Genomic DNA, 23,807 nt, shown 5'->3' with positions numbered 1-23,807 from the left:
TGGGATCGTCATGAGGTGGAGGCTGGCTCCATGGCATCTAACGACAACAATAACAGAGACTTCTTTCATGCTATAATGACAGAGTTGCACAGTTGTGGCAAACACCATCTGGCCCTTCCTGCTGAAAATATTTACAAGCTGTCCCTGTACAGGAAAAGTTTGCCAACAACCTGCTCTAACTGAATGCTTCTCAAACTTGAATGTGTATGTGGGTCATCTGGCATCTTGTTAAAATGCAGATTCTGATTCAGCAGTTCTGGCAGAGGTCTGAGGCACTGCATTTTTAGCAAGCTTCCAGGTAATGCTGATGCTGTCGGACGACGCAGATGCAGATATCTACAGAGTTCAGCCTGGACGTGTCTGTGAATCCTTGTCAACAAAACAGAGAAATGTGGTCGTACCAGCATCTTCACCTCATTTCATCAGAGCTCCTGGCAATCCCACCAACCAAAGGCAGATTCTTTCATTGAGCATCTATTGGCCTTCTACGTGAGCCAAGCACCCCCAAAGTAGGAGGGGAATTTCACATGTTCTTACCCAAAAACATCTCACCAGCCTTGAAAAATGGGTGGAAGAATTACTACACATTTTGATCAAAGAGTCTATAGGCAAATCCTGATCAAAAGTGGGAAAAACACGGAACAGAATTTCAAATTTTCATGAAATCCAGACTTTCTGGAGCCATAGAGGCTGGATGAACCCCTGAAACTATTTCCCTGAGATAATCTTTAAACCCGAAACCAAAAATATCCCCTGCAATAGTTTAGCCTAATTAGTAAAGAATGTCTGCCTTGAGCATTGTGTTCTTTTAAAATCTATCTGTACGCGATCGAATTGACAGCAGCAACTCGAAAGTTTAGACAGGAAACGTGGGGCAGTGAGTTTATGTTAATTGGGGAGGAACAACTTGGAAAAGGTGGGTGGGAATGGTTGCGCAACTTGAAGAACGGAATCGACGTCATTGAATTGTACATGTAGAAACCGTTGAATTGGTGTGTGTTCTATTGTGTATATCCTCACCACCAATGACAAAAAACGTTTAAAAAACTTTATTAAATACAAAAAAATGGACAGAAAAAAAGGCTTACATGAAGTTGCATAATGTCCTAAAATCCAGTCCCCAAGCATCATGACATAACCAGAGAGACACACGGACTCCCAGGTGAGAAGTGGCATCAGGCAGCCATGTGGAAGGTTGCCAACTGCTGGAAGGAGAGTAATCAACATGTGAGTCTTCTATGCATTTGTGCAAACTTCCTCTTTCTGCAAACCCCTCAGTCTGGAACATGTTTTCTCTCATCCAGTTGCTTCTTGACACATAGTAGGAGCTCAGAAAAAGTTTGTCGAGTGAATAAATGATTCCTATTCTGTTCCAGGAGCCATCTATATAAATAACATTGGGAAAAAAAAAAAACAAGCCAGTGATAAGGGAAGAATTTTGAAGAATGAGGGGGTATTTCTCCTAAAGAGAGCACTAGTCTGGGGTTAGGGACATGAAAGCTCTCTAAAAGGAAAGGAAGAGAGGGGAGTTAACATTTATTGAGTGCTTACTATGTGCCGGGCTCTGTGTGAAGTGCTACAGGCAGACTGATGAAATTTAATATCCTCAGACCCTCTGAGTTAGGTGTGATGGTCTCCACTTTAAAGAGGGGAACCTGAGGCTCCTCCCACCACACCAGCTACCTCCAAGTAGAGAGAGAAGAGGGAGGCAGAGGTCTGAGTGGTCCCCTGTGGCAAGAACAGGGCCAGAGGATTAAGTTTGCAAGAAGCAGGTTTTGGCTCAAGAGAAGGAATAGTAGGGTGGTTGTGGAGGAAGTGAGTTCCCCATCATTAGGGGTTTTCAAGCAGAGTCTGCAGGGCTACTTGTCAATGGAATCTGGGGGCCCTTCTGATGTGGAAATGCTATGATTGCTTAAGACAGATCCTCCTCTGGGCTTTCCCAACTGAAGCAGGAAGGAATTGAGCTGGAAGGTGGAAAGGGTCTGAGGGACAAGCCCGAGGAGAGAAGGGTCCTTCATGAGCTCTGGGGCTCCAGGGTCCCTGGGAGACCCTCCCCTGCAGAATGGTCCTTTCTCCTGTCCAGCTGGGAGTGTGTGTACCTAAGTCTAGAAGGCCCTCAGAAGCAGGGATCATGGGGAGAGAGAGAAGACACAGAGCCCCTCCCAGATACTGCTGACCCTTTTAGTGAATCAAGGGTCCAACTCAAGACACAGAGGGAGCCATCTGGACTGGGGAAGTCTGAGCCTCAAAATGAGTGGTAAACAAACCCTCAAGGGAATCCCAAGAGATGAGGATTCAAACACCTGGAGAAATCACCTCCTCCTTCAGCATGGCCCTCAGTATGTCTACCTCTAAGCCCCTGCTCCCCACAGAACAGGAACCTCTCTATATTTGGTACAAAGCTGGGCACAGAGGGAGGGTCCAAAGATCATGGGTGAGTGAATTGTAAATAAATGAATAAGTGGGAGAATGAATGAATGAATGATGAACAAATGAGTTCGTGAATGTGTGATTAAATAAATAAGCAAATGAAAGAACAGATGGTTGGACGGATGGATGGAGGTATGGATGCATGGATGGATGGATGGGTGGGTGGGTGGGTGAATGGATAGGTGGTTAGGCGGGTTGATGGGTAGATGCATGTGTGGATGAATTGGTGGGTGGGTGGATGAATGCAGGGAGGGAAGGAGAGAAGAAATAAAAAGAAACTCCCCGAAGCACAGACTTCAGCGCTGTCTGGGAGCCCTGGTAGGGTCCAAGGTAGAATCCCACCCCACAGAAGCCTGGGCAGGAACTGGGAAGTAGACTTTTCTAGCCAGGGTACCCCTTGATCCCTACAGGCCTGGTTCTGCTCAGGGGGAGTCCTCAGAGGGGGCCCCGGCCACCTTCCCAGCCTCGAGGTGCCCTGGCTGAGGCTCGGGACTTGATGCGCAGTTTATGGGGCAAAGAGGGCTGTCCCAGACCCTCAGGACTAGGGCAGGTCACCCGGGGGGACAGCCCCATGGGATCAGCAGCAGGGGTCAGCAGCACATTTGAGGACTCTGAACCCCGGCATACAGTGGGCACGGGTGCCCACAACCCCCAGAAGGGCCTGAGGTCTGGCCTGGACCCCACATGCTCACCCAGAAGGCGATAGCTGAGGAGAGCAGCTGGAAGGGCAGCCTGCAGGGCCAGGTCAATTCCATTGGGGGGATGGGGTACAGGTTCCTGGGGAGGCCTGGGGGGAGTGGCTAGGCCCATCCACCTGTGAGCTACCAGGCAGCCCCGGCACCCTGGAGCCCCAGCGTCCAGGGAACACGGCCTCAAAAGGCAGCCGTGTGACCCAGGCAGGGGTGGGAGCTGCTCAGCCCCAGGATGGGGGTCCCCAGTCCAGGGGGACTCCCACAGCAGGGCCGGCAGGGGCAGAGTCTGGGGGCCCCTAATGGGGGGCAGGAGACCGAAATGAAGTTTGAGCGCCCGCAGCTCGGCCCTGAGCAGTGTGTTCTCCTCCAGCAGGGCTGCCAGCCTGCCCTCGATGGCCGCGTCGTTGAGACGGCGCTTCTCCCGGGATCGCTTGGCCGCCTCATTGTTCTTCCGCCTCTTCTCCCAGTAAATGGTGTCCTTCTTCTCTTCTGGCATGAACTCTCGCTGCCGACGCACGGTGGGGCCCCTGCCCCGAGCCCCCCGTAATGTCTTGCTGCGGCCCTGCAGGATGTCCGCCAGGTCCAAGGGACCCATGTCCATGGCTGCCGTTCTGGAACTGAAGGAAAGGAAGGAGGTCTTGGAATGGAGGCAGGAGGCTGACCCAGGGGGTGCCTTCCTCTAATTCATCCTGTGTCTCTGCCATCACTAAAAATAGTGGGGCTGTTGGGATTGAGGGCAGGGATAGTGGGAGTGAAGCTGGAGAGGATGGTGGAGACAGAGAGTAAGGTAGGCAGCTCCAGGGGACTGGGACAGATTGATGCCCGCTGAAGTGGGCAAGTCCACCAGAGGCCATATGGTGGGAGAAGCTTAAGAGTGGCCCATCTCCACCTGGAGAGCTGGTCGAAGGCTATATCCTCAGGTGGACACGGGCTCTTTCCAGGGGAGGTCTCCTTACCGCTGAGAAGGTCGGCAGGCACGTCAGGAGTCAGTTCAACTTGAGCTCCAAGGTGAGAGTCTTGGGTGATCCAGAAGGAGATAGAAGGAAGGGAAGCTGAACCTAGATAGAGAGAATGCATGCATAGAGTTAAACTGGGCCATGCTGGTGTCAGAAAGTGAGCTGCTACTCATTCAAATGATGCCCAGGTAGTACCCCTAAATCTCCTCAGTTGGGGGCCAGAGTTTTGTCCTTTCGCATCCATCCACCCACCTACCCATACATTTATCAGGCCCTTCATTCACCCATCCATTCGCTCAACTGTCCATCTGTCCATGCATTTATCTACCCACTCACTCGTCCTGCCACCCCCTCTACCTACCCACCCAATCAACTCCCTATCCACCCATTTATCCATTCATCTCCCCACCCAGCCTTTTATTTATCCATCTGTCCACTCAAACATCCATCCACTCACTCATCTGATTCTACAATCACGCATCCAACACCCACTCACCCACCCATCCATCCAACAGCCCGCTCATCCACTGATGTTGTCATTGGTAGCCACCGTTGTGTCAGCCCCTGACTCAGGCTGACCCTGTGTACAACAGGATGAAATGCTGGCCACCTCAGTCCCCAGCATACCACCTGGATCTGGCAGAGAGGACAGGGCTGGCAGACAATTCCAGAGATGATTGGCCCAGATACCTGCTGGGCTGGACAGGGAGGGAAACACAGCCCCAGGGCTCCTTGAAGCCCCGGCCCGAATTAGCAGAGGCCCAAGGAAGAGGGCCATGCATGGACTGGTGGTCAGATGGAGGAGGAACTGGTAGAACAGCTCTCACACCAAGCCCGTGATGGAGAGGAGAGCGCTGCGGGCTCTAGCACTCCCTGCCTGAGTCTCTCCTCACTGTGGTTTGCCCTGAGGCCCCCCAGCCACCACCCCCACACCTCCACAGGAACCCGAGGGAGATGGGGCAGCAGATAGCTGTCCTGCCTGAGTTTATTTAGAGAAGACACAGTGAGGGCTGGGCTGGGCCTTCCTGTGGTCACAGAGGAAGCGCTAATGGAGGGTGGAGAAGCAGCGGCACTCCTTGTGAGGTGGTGGCCGGAGGTGAGGACACAAGAAAAGAGTCTCCCTCAGAGATGGCCCAGGCCAACTCCACCCCTGCCCCATCAGTCTCCATAGTCTCCCAACGGTGGGAATCAAGTCTCTGCTTGGACCCCTTGAGTGAAGGGGAGCTCATTCTCTCCCAAGTAGCCCCTGTCAGGCTGGATGATCTCATATGGTCACGAAAGTTTCCTTCCAAAGGATTTAAATCCACCTTCCTGGACCTTCTCTGTTAGAATTCAATCTCTCTCTGCATCCATGGAAAACCTCCCCTCCCTCTGGTCCATGAAATCCTCTGGGGATTTGAGTTATTGGCACTCACACTCCCTGACCCAGTCTGCTTTCCCCCAAGGAAGGAAGAGGAGTTTATTGAGCACCTACTATAGGGGCAGTAGTGGTGGTTCAGTGTTAGAATTCTCATCCTCCATGCGGGAGACCCAGGTTCAATTCCTGGCCAACGCACTTCATGCCCCTCACTTATTTGTCAGCAAAGCCTTGCATGTTATTATGCTGAACAGGTTTCAGTGGAGCTTCCAGACTAAGACAGACTAGGAAGAAAGACCTGGTAATCTACCTCTAAAAACTAGACCATGAAAACCCTATGGATCACAACAGTCCAATCTGCAACTCATCATGGGGATGGCACAGGACCAGGCATTTTTTTGTTCCCTTGTACATGGGGTCACCACGAGTTAGGGCCAACTTGACAGCAGCTAACAACAACTATGTGCCAAGCACATGCAATTTCTTACTCGGCACTCACCATGACCTGGACAGTTAAATATACTTGGAGAGGTGAGTACACCTGGACAGGTGAGTACACCTGGACAGGTAAGTACACCTGGAGAAGTAAGAACACTGAGAGGCAAGTACACCTGGAGAGGTAAGTACACCTGGAGCAGTAAGTATGGTTATTATCACCCTTATTTAACAGATGAGAAAACTGAGGCTAAAGTGACCATCCTGAGGTCACACAGCCAGAACCCAGGCTGGACAAGGCCCTGAATTCACACCTTTTCCGGTACACCGACTTTCTTGACTTCTACTGAGGATGGAGTTTCAAGCTCGTTAGCACACCTGAAGGGTAGAGGTCCGTCTCCCCAGCCCACAGAGGACAACAGTGTCCAAAACTGCACAGCTAACAATACGGTGGGGCCAAGATTAGCACCCAGGCCACCAGGATGCAGTGCAGGGCACCGGGTAAAGAGCAGCTGGGTCAGCCAGGTTCAAATTCTCCCTCCTAACTGAGTATGCTCGGGCAAGTCGGGTCACCTCTCTGAGCTTCCAATGCCTCAAGTACCAAATGAGGACAATAACTGCACCTAACTCCTTGGTTATGTACGGAATAAATGTGGTATTATGAATAACAACTAGGAGTCCCTGGATGGTGCAGATAGTTAAGTCCATGGCTATCAATCGGAAGGTTGCTGGTTCGAGTCTACTCAGGGCACTTTGGAAGAAAGGTCTGGTGATCTGCTTCTGAAAAATCAAAGCCTTGAAAGCTCTGTGGAGTGCAGTTCTACTCTGACACACACGTGGTCGCCATGAGTCAGAATCGACTTGATGGCAACTGATTTATTTGGTTTGGATAACAATAGAATATTATCCAATATAAACGCTAGAAGATGAGCCCCCTAGGCTGAAAGGCACTCAAAATATAAAGAGGCCACAACAGTGGACTCGAGCATACCAACGATCATGACGTGATGCAGGACTGGACAATGTTTAGTTCTGTTATACATGAGGTCTCCAGGTGTCAAAGCCATCTCGGTGGCAGCTAACAACAACATAATAATAATTGTAAATGATTAACAATGGCGATTTTTTATTTCCACCACCTGCCAGTCAGTTTATCATACTGTGGTGGCTTACATGCTGCTATGATGATGGAAATCATGCCACCAATATTTCGAATACCAGCAGGTGGACAGGTTTCGGTGGAGTTTCCAGACCAAGATAGACTAGGAAGAAAGGCCTGACAATCTACGTCCAAACTAGCCAATGAAAACCCTACAGAACATTGCCGATACAGTGCATTCTAGGTTGGGGGCACTCAAAATACACAGTGGCCACAACAATGGACTCAAGCACACCAAAGATTGTGAAGATGACACAGGACTGGGCAATATTTCATTCTATTGTACATGGAATCGCCATGAGCTGGAGCCAACTGACAGCAACTAACAATAACAATATTTTTTATTTGTTATTATTATTGTTATAGCAAGAAGCCCCTCCAATCAAGCTCCATCTGGTGCCAGACCCCTATGGTTACCTTTGTTGAAAATATCTGTGAGGTCCCTTGGAGATCATCACCCAACACAACTGCATCAGTTTACAGATGATGAAATTGGACTTCCATTGAAGATGGCAGACCAAGTACACACAGAAACCTTCCCATTCCTCTCCAAGTGCTTAGAAATGATAGAAAAATGCTAACTTGAACCAGAGACCAGAGCAAAGGTGCCCAGTGACAAAGCTGGGACACAGCTGGGACCAGTTCAGGGCCCCCTAATATATGGGGGTCAGATGAGGGTGCCCATCACAGAAATAATCCTGAAGAAATGATGAATTCACAGCCACCTCAGGAAGTTCCCAGAAACTGCCTGACTGGAAGAATTTACATCTGAGGAAATAGAGAATAACAGTGCAATCTTAAAAGACCTTTGCAATGAATGTGTTAAACGACTCAAAAAAGATAAAGGAGGGAATAAGCCAAAAAAAAAAAAAAAAATACCCCATTGCTGTCAAGTTGATTCTGACTCATGGTGATCCCACGTTTACAGAGTAGAGCGTGCTCCATAGGGTTTTCTTGGCTATAGCCTTTACGGAGGGAGCCCTGATGGTGCAGTGATTAAGCACTCAGCTGCTAACCAATAGGTCAGCGGTTTGAACAGACCAGCCACTTCACGGGAGAAAGATGTAGCAGTCTGCTTCCATAAAGATTCCAGCCTTGGAAGCCCTATGGGGCAGTCTACTTTATCCAGTAGTGTCACTATGAGTTGGAATCAACTCAATGCCAATGGGTTTTGTTTGTTTGTTTTTGTTGTTTTTAATCTTTATAGAAGCAGATCACCAGAACTTTCTCTGAGGTACCACTGGCGGGGGGGGGGGGGCGTGGTTTCAAACCACCAATCTTTAGGTTAGTAGTCATAATCTTTTTGTGCCACCCAGGCACCATAAAGGAGGGAATATTGTTGTTGTTAGGTGCCATTGAGTTGATTCCAACTCATAGAGAGCCCATATGACAGAGCAGAACTGCCCCACAGGCTTTTCTATGCTGTAATCTTTATGGGAGCAAATCGCCAGTCTTTACCCCGAGGAGCCACTGCGTGAGTTTGAAACACCAACCTCTAGGTTAGCAGCTGAATGCTTAACTGTCATGCCACCAAGGCTCCTTAAAGGAGAGTGTAACAACCATGAAACAAGAACAGGAGATTATGAAGCAAAAACAGGCAGATATAAAAGGAACTCAGAGCTCAGGTATGAAAAATATGGTTGTTAGAATAAAAACTCAAGAGATGGACCTACTAGTAGAAGGGGAAACTGAGATCTAGAACTGAAAGGGGACTTACCAAAGTCACATGGGATTTTAATTGCAGGGATGGAGTGAAAACCAGTAGCCCAGATATTAGCAATCCAGAACCAAGGCCCAACTCAAGAGCTGGGCCTTGAGGCCAGTTATGGCTCTCCAAAGATGTTCTGTGGTTCCCACTCCCTCTTTCCTGTTTTTCTTTCCTTTCCCTGCATTGTAAGGTTGGTGTTGAGCTGGACTCCACCATCCCTACTCAATTAGAATGGGGCTTCTATTTTCTAACTGGGCAGGTGAGACAATAGGTATGGAGAACCAGCAAGACCTCTTCTCCCAAATTAAAATTAAATTAAACAGCACCTTAATGTCAGAAGAGAAGTTGGTTGAGTGAAGCCAAGAGGAACAGCCAATACTGGCCACGGGATGCTGGGTTTGTGACTTAACTTCTCTGAGCCTTAGATTTCTCATCTATAAAATGAGCTCAAGGGTTTCCGTCATATGCAGATGTTTCAAAAAATTAAATGGCAAGTTGTGTGTGTAAGACTTCTGCATATCAGGTTGGTCTCATACAGAAAGCCTTCCATGGGAGCTTGGCAACCCTCTTCGACACCAAAGACACCGCAGATGAGGACAAAGCTACAGTCACTTAGGGACGCATCCTCCGACAGATAAGAAATTTAAAAACTGTAAGAGGACAAAAAAAAAAGGAGAGAAAAAAAGATGAATCAAAGGAAAAAGACTGCCTCACAAATTCCCCACCCACATGGCCAGAGGGTAGCCCACAAGTTTTCCTTTCCTCCATGCAAAGGAGGGGGCTAGAGATGACCGAAAACTCTCCAGTGGGTGTGAGACCTAGTAACACTCACAGGCAAAAGGCGGCATTTGTGTGGCCAATACACATCTGAAAAAATAGTTCAAGCTCCGCCTTTACAAGAGAGATGCTAATTTGCTTTAACTTACACAATAGATACATTTTTTTTTCTTGTTCTAAAATTGCCAAAGATTTAAAAAACGATAAAACTCCGAACTGTCAAGGATACGGTGAGATGGGCATTTGTGTACTTAGAAGGTAGAGGTGTAAATTGCTTCCTGGTAAAGCAATTAGGAAATACGAAACAAAGTTAGACTCATAACTTGCTTGAGGAATGAGAGGGTCATTTCCCTTCCCCTGGGGTCATTCGCTATGCGAAGCTTCTCCTTATCCCTTTTCTGGCCTCAGCAGCCCCCATATGCCTCCTCCAGCACACCGTTCCAGCCACTTAAAACCTCTTTCTTTTCCTGAGAGAAAGTTCTCTCACCCCAACATGCTGTTCCTTCTGCTTGGAACACACTTCCCTCGCCTCCTCCCCAGCTAAATCTTACTCATCCTACGTGGCTCAGCTTAGGTGTCATCTCCTACAGGAAGCCTGCCGGACTGACCTCTCTCAGCTTGGTCAGGGGCCTCTTCTGGGCTCCCAGGGCCCTGTGGGCTTCCACCATCACCACGGTCATCATCTGGGCCTGGGCACCCCATGACACGCATCTTCAGAATAGGCATACAATAAGTATAAAATAAAATCTAAAAAAAGACAGTTGCAATCGATTCCAACTCATGGAGACCCCATGTATGTCAGTGTAAAACTGTGTCCATAAAAGAATGAAGAAAACCAAAAACAAAAGGGAAAGATTAGTCCAAAGGACTAATAGACCACAACCAGAACAGCCTCCACCAGACTGAGTCCAGTACAACTAAATGGTACCTGGCTACCACCACTGACTGCTCTGACAGGGATCACAACAGAGGGTTCCGGACAGAGCTGAAGAAAAATTTAAAACAAAATTCTAACTCACAAAAAAAAAGTCACCAGACTTACGGGCCTGACGGTATGGCTCCGGGCCCCTTTATAGCACAGTAATGAAGTCACTCCTGAGGTTCACCCTTCAGGCAAAGATTAGAGAGGCCCATAAAACAAAACTAGACTAAATGGGCACACCAGCCCAGGGGCAAGGACAAGAAGGCAGGAGGGGACAGGCAAGCTGATAATGGGGAACCCAAGGTCAAGAAGGAGAGAGTGTTGACATGTTATGGGGTTGGCAACCAATGTCACAAAACAGTTATGTGTACTAACTGTTTAATGAGAAGCTAGTTTGTTCTGTAAACCTTCATCTAAAGTACAATTTAAAAAAAAAAAAGGATTTCCTTTTTTTTTAACCCAGCAGGGGCTGCCTTAAGAAGTAATGAGCTGCCTGTCAGGGGAGGTATGCAAACAAAGCCCAAAACAACTCTTGACCTCTCTCGGATGTCTCCACCACATCTCCCTGCCCCAACTCAGGGGCCGTGCCCTCCTCCCCAACCTGTTCCACAAGCTCTGATCCTCTCCTCTGACTCAGAAGGCTGCCCAGGCAAGATGCAGGACCCCAGCGGTTGCTCCCACAGCCCTGGGCAGCCCAGCTTCTTCCTCAGAAGGGCCCCAGCACCCTGCACTCTCACTCTGAGCAGGCCCCCAGCTCATGAAAGCCCCGGCAAAACCAATCTTTAAAATCGAGAACCCTCTGCGGGAGCACAGATTTCAAGGGGAAAACGCAAAGCCCTCTGGGGCTGCGGCCGGCCCTTCCCCTCCCAACCCCACCCCCTGCCCCCTCTGGGGCCCAGCGGAGAGGCCGGAAGCCGTTGGCCCCTCCTGTGCCCAGCCCACAGGCCCAGCTGGAGTCCCGGGCCCTAGGAGCGGGCAGGAAGCAGGGGAGTGGGGTTGTCTGGAGCCACGAAGCCCGGGTCCCATCCCTGCTCTACCAATGACATGCTGTGTGACCCTGGGCAAGTGGCCACTCATCTCTGAGCCTCAGTTTTCTCAACTGTCAAGTGGGCACAGCGCCCGTGAGGCCCAGAGCATAGTGGGTGTTCCGTTATTGAATTGCAGGAGCTCCAGGGAGGCGCCGAGGGCTCACGGGATCTGATCAGGATAGGGCCATACGTGAGCACCAGCTCCATGGAAATTCTGCCCCCCTTGAAACTCACACCAAACAAAATTCATCTCCAGGCCTTAAGCACCTGGTGCCCGGGCCGGATGTGTCCCTGGGGCTCCACCTCCCCCTCTCTCCAGCCAAATCTGGAACAAACCCCTAAAACAAGAGAAGTCTCAGACCACCCCCACCTCCCTGTGGAGCAGGCTGAAACACTCAGAAGGATCTTTGCTAAACTCCAGCCAAGGTCCAGAGGCACCTGGCGAGCCCTGAGAGCTGTCACCAGGGAGAAACAAGGGCAATTGTCTACAGTCACCACACGACCCCAAAGGGAAGAAGCTCAGAGGTATCCCGTGTCCAGCCAAGGACCAGGAGGGACCCAGCCAGCCTCTGCTCCCACTCATGCCATGGCTGGTGGGTTTCCTCCAGCTGGCAGGGAGCCAGGCCCACAGACCCCACACACACACACACACACACACACACCCTCATTAATCCTACACCGAGGCTAGGCCTCTCCCCAGAACCTGCTCAGCCCTAGCAATCACCTGTGCCCCCTTGACAGTTGAGAAAACTGAGGCTTAGAGATGAGCAGACACTTATCCAAGGCCACACTCAGGTCTCGCTGGACATTTGTCTCCTCCATGTCCCCACCTGAGGTCTTATGGGAGTGCCACACTCCACACAGGAAAAACCCAGTGTCTCGTCTTCCCTCCAACCAGCTCAGCCATCCTTCCAGCAGTTCAGTCCAAAACCCTCAAGCTAGCCCTGGTGCTTCTCTTGGGCCCACATCAGGAAACTGTCGGCTTTGCCTTCAAAATCCAGCTGAAGTCCATCCACCTCCTACTCTTCCTCGGTCCCAGCCCAGTCCAGCCCCACCCCCCACCCCTGGACCAGTGCAGTTGCTGCCTCCCTGGTCTCCCTGTTCCTGCCCTTGCTCACTCTGTTCCAGCCACATGGGCCTCCTCGCTGTTCCCCCAACATGCTAGGCATAGTCCTGCCTCAGGGCCTTTGCACCGGCTATTCCCTCTGCCTGGAATGCTTCCCCCAGAGACAATATGGCTCCTCCCTCACCTCCTTGAGGTCTTTGCTGATATGTTACCTCCTCAGCAAGGACTCCTCTGGCCCGGAGGGCTAAATAGTGTCACCACCATCTCCACAAACATTCATTCTGTCTCCTTACTCTGCCACCTGCTTATTCGGGGCATTTATCACTACCTTGGAGTCAGTGGGTGTTGCAAACAGTGAACAAGCTTGGCGGCTAACCAAAAGGTGATCGTTCAAAGCCACCCAGAGGTGCCTTGGAAGAAAGGCCTGGCAATCTGCTTCTGAAAAATCAGCCATTGAAAGCTCTACGGTTTTCTGACATACGTGGGGTCTCCATGAGTCAGAGCTGACTTGACGGCAGCTGGTTTTATTACTATGCCTTTTTTTTTTCTTTCATAGTTTATTTTTATTGTTGTTGAAAGTATACCCAGCAAAACATATGCCAATTCAGCCATTTCTACATGTAAGATTCAGACATTGATTACATTCTTCGAATTGTGCAGCCACTCTCACCCTCCTTTTCTCAGTTGTTCCTCCCCCATTAACATAAACTCACTGCCCCCTAAGTTTTCTGTCTAATCTTTTGAGTTGCTATTGTCAATTTGATCCCGTATAGGTAAACTGTAAAAGACCACAATGCTCAAGGCAGGCACTCTTTACTAATTAAGCTAAACTATTGTTTGGTTTGAAAAAGACTTCAGGGGATATTTTTTGGTTTAAGGTTTAAAGGTTATTTCTGGGCAATAGTTTCAGGTGTTCATCCAGCCTCGATGGCTCCAGGAAGTCTGGATTTCATGAGAATTTGAAATTCTGTTCTTTGCTTTCCCCCCTTTGATTAGGATTCCTGTATAGAATCTTTGATCAAAACATTCAGTAATGCCACTCTCTCACTTCCTTTTACTTACACATTGATCTTGGTAATGTTTACGTCTTGGTCATTATAACGCACCCCTTGAGGGCAAGGATATCTCCCCACAGTGTCGCCAGTGCCTAGAACAGCACCCAGCACACAACAGGTGCTTAATAAATATTTGTCAAATGAATGAATGCAAGCAATGTTGTTTAATCCTCACAACACCTTGGGAGGCAGGTTCTCCCTTTTCTCCGAGGAGGAAACAGAGGTTCAGAGAGGTGCAGCGCCTTGCCCAGGGTCACACACCTGGTCATGGGTGGGTTTGGAACCTGGCCAGCTGGACCCCAGGGCCTACCCTCTTGAGCCTTGAGACAGAGTCCAGAGCTGTGAGCCAGTCCCCAAGGTACCTTTGAAGCCAGGACACAGCTCCTCTGGTACCCCCCATGGCAGAGCATGTGGCCAGCAGTGTGGCACAGGACCAAATGTCCGTGGCGCTCCCCAGGGCTTCAGTCTCTTCTGGCTTCTGGCTCTCGGAGCCCTGCCCCAGTCCAGGAGTGGCTTCCCTTCCCCATCTCTGAAGCTGAGCTCAAAGCAGGGACAACCCACTCCGAACCCCCACCCCAAGCCTGGAAGCCTCCAATTCCTGGAGCCAGGCCAGAGTTGCAGTCCCAGCACCTCAGGGGACAGGGACCGGACCCAGTGACCTCCTGGGTCCTCAGAACACCCACTGGCATCATCCGAGCCCTTTGGGAGTGCCCAGCACTGCCTAAGCTAAGTGCTCCACAGGCACTATCTGCCCCAGGGATCTTTTCACCATGCAAATCAGATCATGCCACTTTCCTGCTTAAAACCCTGCGTAGATCAAAATCTCACTCCCTCGCCCCACCCACAAGGCCTGCAAGTCCAGCCTGAGCTCATCCCTCCAGCCTCCACTCAAGCTCCAACCATGCTGACCTTCCTATTGCTCAGATTTGCCACAGGGCCTTTGCACATGCAAGCCCTGCTACCTGGAATGCTCTTCTTCTCCTCCCCTAAAAAAAAAAAAAAAAAAAACTTCTTTTAAGAACTACCTATATGGGATCAAAGTGACAATAGCAACTCGATTATATAGGAAATCTAGAGGGCAGTGAGTTTATGTTAGCGGGGGAGGAACAACTCAGAAAAGGAGGGTGAAAATGGTTGCACAACTCAAAGAATGTAATCAATGTCACTGAATTCCACAGGTAGAAATTGTTGAATTGGCGTGTGTTCTGCTGTGTATATCCTCCACCACAAAAATAAAACAAAATAAATTTAAATAAAAAACCAACGCAAGTCAATTCTGACTCATGGGAACCCCATGCGTTAGAGTAGAATTGCTCCATAGTGTTTTCTTGGCTGCAATCTTTACAGAAGCTGGTCACCAGGCCCTTCTTCTGCAGTGCTGCAGGGTGAGCTCGAACTGCCAAACTTTCGGTTAGCAGCCCAGCATTTAACTCTTGTGCCACCAGGGACTTTCCCCTCACCTAGATTCCTCGTTTTCCTCCTTCAATCCCAGCTCAAGCACCACTTCCTCTGAGAGGCCATCTGTCATAGATTGAACAGTGTCCCCCCAAAATATGTGCCAACTCGGTTAGGCCATGATTCCCAGTGTGCAGTTGTCCTCCATTTTGTGATTGATAGAATTTTCCTATACATTGTAAATCCTAATCTCTGCCTGTGGTTAATGAGAGTTATGTTGACGAGGATTAAGGTGGGATATAACACCCTTGCTCAGGTCACAACCCTGATCCAACATAAAGGGAGTTTCCATGGGGTGTGGCCTGCACTACCTTTTATCTTACAAGAGATGAAAGGAAAGGGAAGGTAGCAGACAGTCGGGGATCTCACACCACCAAGAAAGAAGTACCAGGAGCAGAGCACGTCCTCTGGACCCACAGCTCCTGCTCAGAGAAGCTCCTAGTCCAGGGCAAGATTGATGAGAGGGACCTTTCTCCAGAGCCGACAGAGAGAGAAAGCCTTCCCCTAGACCTGAAGCCCTGAATTTGGACTTCTAGCCTATTAGACTGTGAGAGAACAAATTTTTCTTTGTTAAAGCCATCCACCTGTGGTATTTCTGTTATAGCAGCACTAGACGAGCAAGACACCATCCCTGACCTCCCAGGACAGGCCAGGTGGTCCTGCTCCTCAATGACACAGCACCACGTGTTTCTGCTGCTTAGCATTGGTGATTATCATCATCTTACATGTATCTGTGTAATTCTTTGATGAACATCTTCCCTCTTCAATGAGGCCAGGGCTTGTGTCTCTTCTTCCCAGTACGCCCTACTCACTGTGCCTGGCACATAGTAGGTGCTTGATAAAAACTTGTAGAGCGGATGAGTGACCGCACTGAACACTCACATTGCCCCCAGTTTCCCATTCTACAGGTGAGAAGACTGAGGCTTGCTCGCCTGAGATGGTACCAAGGTTCCTGACTCCTCTCCCTGCAGACCCTGCCACCTAGGCAGCCTCCCCCGCAACCCAACCCTCGAGGTTTAGGTCAGTGGTTCGCAACTGGGGGCATCTTTGCCCCCCCCAAGGGATATTTGACATAATCTGCATTTTTGATTGTCAAGATCGGGGCAGGGGATGTGGTTAGCATCAAGTGGGTGGAGGCCAGGGATGCTGCCCAGCAACCTACAGTGCACAGGATCCCCCCGACCCCTCACGACAAAAAGATTTATCGTTGTTGTGTACCGTCGATTCCAACAAGTTGCAATCCCATGTGACTGAGTAAAACTGCTCCATAGGGTTTTCTCTGCTGTAATCTTTACATGCAGATGACACAACCTTGCTTGCTGAAAGTGAAGAGGACTTGAAGCACTTACTAATGAAGATCAAAGACTACAGCCTTCAGTATGGATTACACCTCAGCATAAAGAAAACACAAATCCTCATAACTGGACCAATGAGCAACATCATGATAAACAAAGAAAAGATTAATGTTGTGAAGGATTTCATTTTACTTGGATCCACAATCAACGCCCATGGAAGCAGCAGCCAAGAAATCAAAGGACACACTGCATTGGGCAAATCTGCTGCAAACGATCTCTTTAAAGTGTTAAAAAGCAAAGATATCACTTTGAGGACTAAGGTGCACCTGACCCAAACCATGGTATTTTCATCACCTCATGTACATGTGAAAGCTGGACAACAACTAAGGAAAACCAAAGAAAAACTGACATCTTTGAATTATGGTGTTGGCGAAGAATATTGAATATACCATGGACTGCCAAAAGAACAAACTAATCTGTCTTGGAAGAAGTACAACCAGGATGCTCCTTAGAAGCAAGGATGGCAGGACTTCCTCTCATGTTTTTGGACATGTAAGCAGGAGAGACGAGACCCTGGAGAAAGACAACATGCTTGCTAAAGTAGAGGGTCAGCAAAAAAGAGTAAGACCCTTCCAAGATGGACTGACACAGTGGCTGCGACGATGGGCTCAAGCATAGCAACAATTGTGAGGATGGCGCAGGACTGGGCAGTGTTTCATTCTGTTGTACATACGGTTGCTACGAGTTGGAACCTAAAAACAACAAAAATCTTTACAGGAGCAGATTGCCAGGCCTTTCTCCCACAGAGCTACTGGTGGGTTTGAACCACTGACTTTTCAGTTAGCAGCCACGTGTTTAACCATTGTTCCATTAGAGCAATGACGACGGATTATCTGGCCCCAAATGTCAATAGTAGGTGGTGGAGAAATCCTGCTTTGCCGGAAGTGCCCACATTCGACCCCAAGTTACAAAGATGTGCACCCCAGGTAGGCTTGAGCCCAGCAGCAGCTTCCCAGAAATGGTGGCGGCTTTTTTTATAACATTGGACCCCCATTATGTACCCCACTGGGCCCAGCTGCCACCATGTTAGCCAAAAAATGGGGCACCACACAAGTGGTATGTTCAGGGCAGGGGCTAGGGTGCCCACGGGGCCCCACACATGTCCACCTCACTTGGGGTAAAAGCCCAGGCCCTCCCCAGCCCACGAGACCGTACTCACCTACCCTGTCCCTCCCTGCCCTTCCCTCCTCTTCTGTCCCCCTAGCTCACTCAGCTCCAGCCACACAGGCCTCCTTGCTGTTCCACCAACTCACCAGGCATGGTCCTGTCCCAGGGCCTTTGCATGGGCTGTTTGCTTTGTCTGAAATGTCCCTCCCCCCAGATATCTGTATGGCTGGTCCCTTCTCTTTATGTCCACAACCCTCTTGGTCCCCCAGAGGAGAGTCCCAGTGCCCCTCCCCCAAGACCTATGACTGAGGTTTCCCAAACCTTCCAAGACCCTCAGCCTCAGCTCTGAAGTTGAGGGACAAAGTCTGGCCAGGGAGATGGCCCCTGAGACACAAACATCCAACTCTCTTGCTCCAGGCAAACCAGCGATTTCCACCCCTAGTGCCAGCCACCAGGTCGGGGGACACCTCTTTTCCCATCCTAACAAGGCCCAGAGCCCTCCAGGCACCGGCTGCAACCAGAGCTGGACACACAGTAATTGCTCAACGATGTTGGAATGGACGTGTGGTACGGAGGGAAAGAAAAAGAGGGGCAGATGAGAGACAGACAGAGAGAGAAGCCAAGAGACAGATGGACAGACAGCAAGATACAGAGAAGGCATGAAGGCAGGGAGGAAAAAAGAGGAGGAGGCAACAGAGATGGAGAGAGAGATATAGACAGAGAAAGAGACAATGAGAGAGAGAGCTGATTTCCACCAGCCCACGAACCATGACCTCGCACACACACAACAACCAGGCTCCAGCATGCAACAACCAGAGGTCTGTAACCCCAAATTGCCTAGCACAAATGCTCCCTCCCATCCTCCAGGGCCACTGGAACCTCACAGCTGTCACCCAAGATCCCCACCATCCACGCTGGGACACCAGGAACCCCATAACTGCCAGGCACCCCAACAGCCACCTGCAGACGAGAGTTATCACCAGAGCCGGGAGCAACAAACTGCCCCACCCACCTCCATCAGTGTTTAAAAACCAGTTGCCATCAACTCCCACTCCTGGTGACACCACATGTGTCAGAGTAGAACCATGCTCCGTAAGGCTTTCAATGGCTGGTTTCTTCAGAAGCAGGTTGCCAGGCCTTTCTTCCAAGGCTCCTCCAGGTGGACTTTGGGTTAGCAGCCAAGCATGTTCACCATGTGCACCACCCAGGAACTTCTCCCAGTAGCTAGATCCCCACAAATCACTCCAGAGAGGCACAGCCACCAGACCATTGCAACAGCTGGGCACGCACAATAACAACCACCAAGACTTTAGTCAGACCCCCACAGCAGACAGACCCTGAGAGCAAACACCCCCGAGATCTGCACAACAGCTGGACTCACCAAACCACCAGACCCTCAGAACAAAACCACCTCCCCTACAGCCAGACCCCAAGAATAACAACCCCTAGGACCACCACCCATCTGTCATTTTGTCATTCTGTGGTTGGTTTGCATGTTGCTGTGATGCTGGAAGCTATGCCACCAGCATTTCAAATACCAGCAGGGTCATCCATGGTGAACAGATTTCAGCAAAGCTCCCAGGCTAAGACAGACTAGGAAGAAAGGCCTGCTAATCTACCTCCAAAAATCAGCTGATGACAACCCTGTGGATCACAACAGGCTGAAAGGCACTCAAAATGCACACCAACGATCAGGAAGATGGCACAGGACAAGCACTTTTGTTCTGTTGTGCATGGGGTCGCCATGGGTCAGAGCCATCTTGACCAAAACTAGCAACAACAAAGAGCCACCCACTAGCCAGACCCTCCCTGGTCTCTAGAGCGCTCTCTTCCGAGACCGCAAGAGCGCCCTACCTGCCCCCCACCACAAATTGTTGTAGTCAGCCATAAAGACAACAATATAGGTTCCTTTTGGAGCTGCAAGTAGCCTATGCTCGTTCATGCAGTTAGCGTTAAGAAGGTGTCAGCAGGTGCACCACATGGGGAACAGGGGTGTGAGGAGGACACCCACAGAAGATGCAGAGAGACAGGAGAGGAGGTTGGAGCCTGGTGATGAGAAAGGGTGGTGGGGAGAAGTTGAGCTTGGGGCAGAAGGTGGCTGTGAAGAGAAGTTGGGCTGTGTGGGAGAAAGCAGGCTGTGAGGAGAAGGTGGGCTAGGAGAGAGAAGGTGGGCTAGGAGGAAAAGGTGGGCTATGAGAGAGAAGGTGGGCTCCAGGGGAGAAGGCAGGCTAGAGGAGAGAAGGTGGGCTGTGAGGTGAAGGGGGGCTGCAGGGGAGAGAAGGTGGGCTGCAGGGGAGAGAAGGTGGGCTGCAGGGAGAAAGCAGGCTTTGGGGAGAAGGCAGGATGCAGGAGAGAAGGTGGGCTGTGAGGCAAAGGTGAGCTATGGGGAGGTGAGCCTCAGGGACAAGGTGGGCTGAGAGGAGAAGGTGGGCTGTGGGGAGAAGGTGGGCTGTGAGGAGAACACGGGCTTCAGAGAGACGGTGGCTATGAAGAGAAGGTGGGCTGCGGGGGAGAAAGCAGGCTGCAGGAGACAAGATGGGCTTCGAGGAGCTGAGCTGCAGGGAGAAGGTGGGCTGTGGAAGGGTCCTCTCAAAATGGAGGTCAGCATTGGGCCTGATGCCTGCTCCCCCCACCTCCCAGCTCCATGGGGAGGCCATGCTCAGCTCTCCCACCCTGGCCAGCCCCCTCCCCAGGGCAGCACCTTCATCCTTCCTCCCAGTGCCCCAGGGTCAGAGGACAAGAGAACCCAAGAGAGGAAGGGAGAGCAGGGGGCCCTCCATGGGGGTGAGAAGCCTGGAGGGGACCACAGAGACAGCAGCACAGGAGCGAGAAGGGGGCAGGGAAAGAGCAAGAGAGACACAAAGAAAAGCCCAGAGAAAGACAGAGACCCAGAAAAAGATAGAGACAGAGGGGAGAAAGCTGTGAGAGAGTGAAAAAGACCCTGACAGCCAAGAGACAGAGCCAGGAGAGAAACAGAGAGAGGCAGGGGGAGGCAGTGCTGGGTGCAGGGACCCCCTAGAGCCCCCCAGCCCCCTCAATGTTAGCCAGCCCAGCTGGACCTGTACCTAGAGGAGAGCTTCCCTCCTGGCCACTGTTCCCCAGTGCCTCCTGTGTGAGCCACATCAGCCGCCCAGGGCCTCCATACTCCTCCGCAGTGGAGGGAGTCACCAGCGCTTCCGTGAAGGTGACACCCGGGCCCCAGCCTGCAGCTTCCCCTCCACAACTGTTCCCCCACCGGGTGTCTGCCCAGGGTCCAGGTGCTGTGGGTTGACCCCAGCTCAGGAAGATCACTGGGGAGCAAACAGCCCCACCAGGAGGGTACACAGGCTGGGGTCCTCTCTGGGCACCCCCCTAAAGAGGGAGTCTGGTGTGGTCAAAGCTACAGCCTCCCTTTACTACCCTCTTAATGCCCTTATAGAAAGAGGAAGGGGCCACTTTTCTTATATCCCAGAACACTCCCCTGCTCGAACACCCTCTATGGCTCCCCACTGCCTTCAAGATTTTCCAATTCGTTGGAATTACCCTGGACACACCCTCTCTTTCCAGCCTACCCATCAGAGGAAACTGAGGCACACAGCGATTAAGTAGCTTGCTCCCAGGGGTTAAGTGTTTAAATACGATAAGAGATTTCCCTAATGGACACCAGTAAGCTGGGATAGATGGCGTTCCGGGCAGAGTGAACACCATATGCAAAGGCCCAGCGATCAGAGTCAGCAAGAACACATTTGGGGTACCTTGGGAACCGGTTGGAAACCCTAGTGGCGTAGTGATTAAGAGCTATGGCTGCTAACCAAAAAGCTTGGCAGTTCAAATCCACCAGGTGCTCCTTGGAAACTCTGTGGGGCAGTTCTACTTTGTCCTACGGGGTTGCTATGAGTAGGACTAGACCGCAAAAGCGTTTTTTTTGGCGGCGGGGGGGCGAGAGAGCAGGCTGGAGGGACGTGGTCAGAACTTCTTGCAAGAAAGATCCCGCAAGTGACCCCGGGGTGAACGATTGCAGAGGACAGAGCTGGGGTCCGGGAGATGAGGAAGGAACCTGGACCGCGCTCCTTACAGAAAAGGAAACGTCTTGAAGGGAGACCGGATTTGAAGATTTAACCCGCGGCTGGTCTTGACTTGGGAACAGCGGCGCCTGGTGGTCACTGTTTGGAACTGCACCCTCCTACTTTGGTTCCTTCAACATTTATTGGGCTTTGATGCTGCTGGTGTATTTGACAACCAGCTGGGATCATTTTTCAATATTCCTCTTGAAGGTTCGATTCCACTCTGGGCACTGCAGAAGAAAGACCTGGCGGTCCACGTCAGTAAGATTACAGCCATTGAAAACCCTATGGAGTGCAGTTCCACTCTGACACACATGGTGTTACCATGAGTCAGAATCGACCCCATCGCTACGGGTTCGGGTTTTTTTGGTTCTATATAAAATAAAATTATTTTTCGGCAAAAGCCATGAAAGGAAACAGATACTAATAATGACCATAAAAAAAAATTCAGGCAGTGAAATTATGGTTACTGTCTGAGGTAATATTTTATGCAAATAATTGTCAGGTAACTAATAAGTGAATTTTAATAAAACTGAAAGGAGCCCCTGAGTGGCGCAAATGGTTAAGCGCTCAACTACTAGCCGAAAGTTTGACGGTTTGAACCTATCCAGAAGCACCTTGAAAGAAAAGACCGGGGGATTTGCTTCCAAACGGTCACAACCTTGAAAACGCCGCAGAGCACTTCTACTCTGCACACATGAGGTCCGCAAGAGTAGGAATCAAGTCGACGGCAGCCAAAAACAATAAAGGTGAAATATCTCCAAACGGCATAATTTGGGTAACCACTAAATAGGACCACTGATACATTCTTCAGTGTTAAAACAATGAACAGTTTACAAAGAATAAGTTTTCATTTTAAGATATTCAAATTCAGTACTAGAGTTCATATATGAACTAAACTTTACACTTGCCAACAAAAATTATTATATCTCATGGTTTGCAATGTTTCACTGTTTTAACACAACTAAAACTCCCAGTGGTCACAGCAAAGGACAGAATGAAGAAATTCTAGTTCTGTGTCTTCGCTTTACATCCTTGTATCTTTTTTTTTTCACTTTTTCTTTTTTGTCACCTTTTTTTATCGTCGTGAAACATACACAACCAAAAAAAAAAAAACAAAACACTAAAACCCCTTGCTGTCGAGTGGATTCTGACTCATACAAAACGCGCACCATTTCAACAATGTTCACATGTACAGTTCAGTGACATTGATTACGTTCTTCAAGTACTTCCCCTTCCCCCCTCCCATCCCTGGTAATCACTAGTAATCTTTGGTTTCTATATATTTGCTTATCTCATATAAGTGAGATCATACAATGTTTGTCCCTTTGCGACAGACTTATTTCACTTAACATAATTTTTTCAAGGTTTATCCACATTGTGACATGCATCAGGACTTCATTTCCCTTTATGGCTGAGCAGTATTCCATTGTGTGTAGAGACCACGTTTTGTTTATCCAGTCATGTGTTGAGGGGCACTTCAGTTGTTTCCACCTGTTGGCTATTGTGAAAAGTCCTGCAATGAACTTCGGTGTTCACGTTTCTGTTTGGATTCTTACCTTCACTTCTTCTGTGTATACACCTAGGATTAGGATTGCTGGGTCATAGGGTAATTCTACATTCAACTTTTAAAGGAACCGCCAAACTGCTTTCCATAGCAGCTGTGCCATTTTACATTCCCACCAACATTGGATGAGGGTTCCTGTTTCTCTACCACCTTGCCAACACCTATTGTTTTCCTTTTTTTGTTTTGTTTGGTTTGGTTTGGTCATTGCCATTCTACCGGAGGTGAGATGGTATCTTTCTCATTGTGGTTTTGATTTGTATATCCCTATTGGTCGACACTCCGAACCCACCAGTAGCTCCAAGGGAGAAAAGACCTTGTGATCTATTCTGGAAAAGATTTACAACCTAGGAAACCCAGTATGGCCATTCTACCCTGTCCTATAGGGTTGTTATGAGTAGGAATCAACTCAAGCACACAACAACAAATGGCTAATGATGTTGAGCACATCTTTATATCTTTGCAATCTTCATAATCACCGTGCTCTCATTATTTATTTCTAATCTAAATGCAGAAGACGTAGTATGCAGACACTCAAATAATCCCAAATCATAGAACTGTGTGGGTTAGTCCATGTGTGTCAGGGGCTATCCGTATAACCGGGGGTTTTCTGAATTAATTTCCAAGCAGAATGCAAAGTTCATTACAGGATAAATAATTAAAATGAGCTACTTTGAAGTTAAGGTCCCTGGGTGGCG

General features: G+C 49.6%; 1 protein-coding gene across 2 annotated transcripts; it reads right to left on the bottom strand.

Annotated features, from left to right (window-relative positions):
* Positions 1-1,076: 1,076 nt before the first annotated feature.
* NFILZ (NFIL3 like basic leucine zipper) lies at positions 1,077-21,066 on the bottom strand. 2 transcript variants are annotated; one of them, XM_023540512.2, is made up of 4 exons: positions 20,568-21,066; positions 4,079-4,180; positions 3,123-3,739; positions 1,077-1,383 (listed from the first exon to the last, which is right to left on the bottom strand). In XM_023540512.2, exons 3-4 carry the CDS (start codon positions 3,721-3,723, stop codon positions 1,085-1,087), a joined length of 900 nt encoding a protein of 299 aa, XP_023396280.1. In that variant the 5' UTR covers positions 3,724-3,739; positions 4,079-4,180; positions 20,568-21,066; the 3' UTR covers positions 1,077-1,084. The 2 variants fall into 2 exon arrangements, with proteins under 2 accessions (XP_023396280.1, XP_064136598.1); XM_064280528.1 differs by lacking the exon at positions 1,077-1,383 and having other exon boundaries at positions 2,823-3,739.
* Positions 21,067-23,807: the final 2,741 nt, after the last annotated feature.

The sequence above is a fragment of the Loxodonta africana genome, chromosome 3 (genome assembly GCF_030014295.1).
Source record: "Loxodonta africana isolate mLoxAfr1 chromosome 3, mLoxAfr1.hap2, whole genome shotgun sequence".
NCBI classification, from domain to species: Eukaryota; Metazoa; Chordata; class Mammalia; order Proboscidea; family Elephantidae; genus Loxodonta; species Loxodonta africana.
The sequence above is the reverse complement of the archived record's forward strand: the minus strand, read 5'-3'. Positions and strand labels throughout refer to the sequence as shown.

Bases quoted from the DNA above. Each gene is read 5' to 3' on its own strand.
- NFILZ (XM_023540512.2), bottom strand. From the start codon at position 3,723: ATGGACATGGGTCCCTTGGACCTGGCGGACATCCTGCAGGGCCGCAGC. The intron at 1,384-3,122 runs GTGAGCATGTGG...TTATTTATATAG, and splicing joins CCTCAGCTATCGCCTTCTGG to ATGGCTCCTGGAACAGAATA.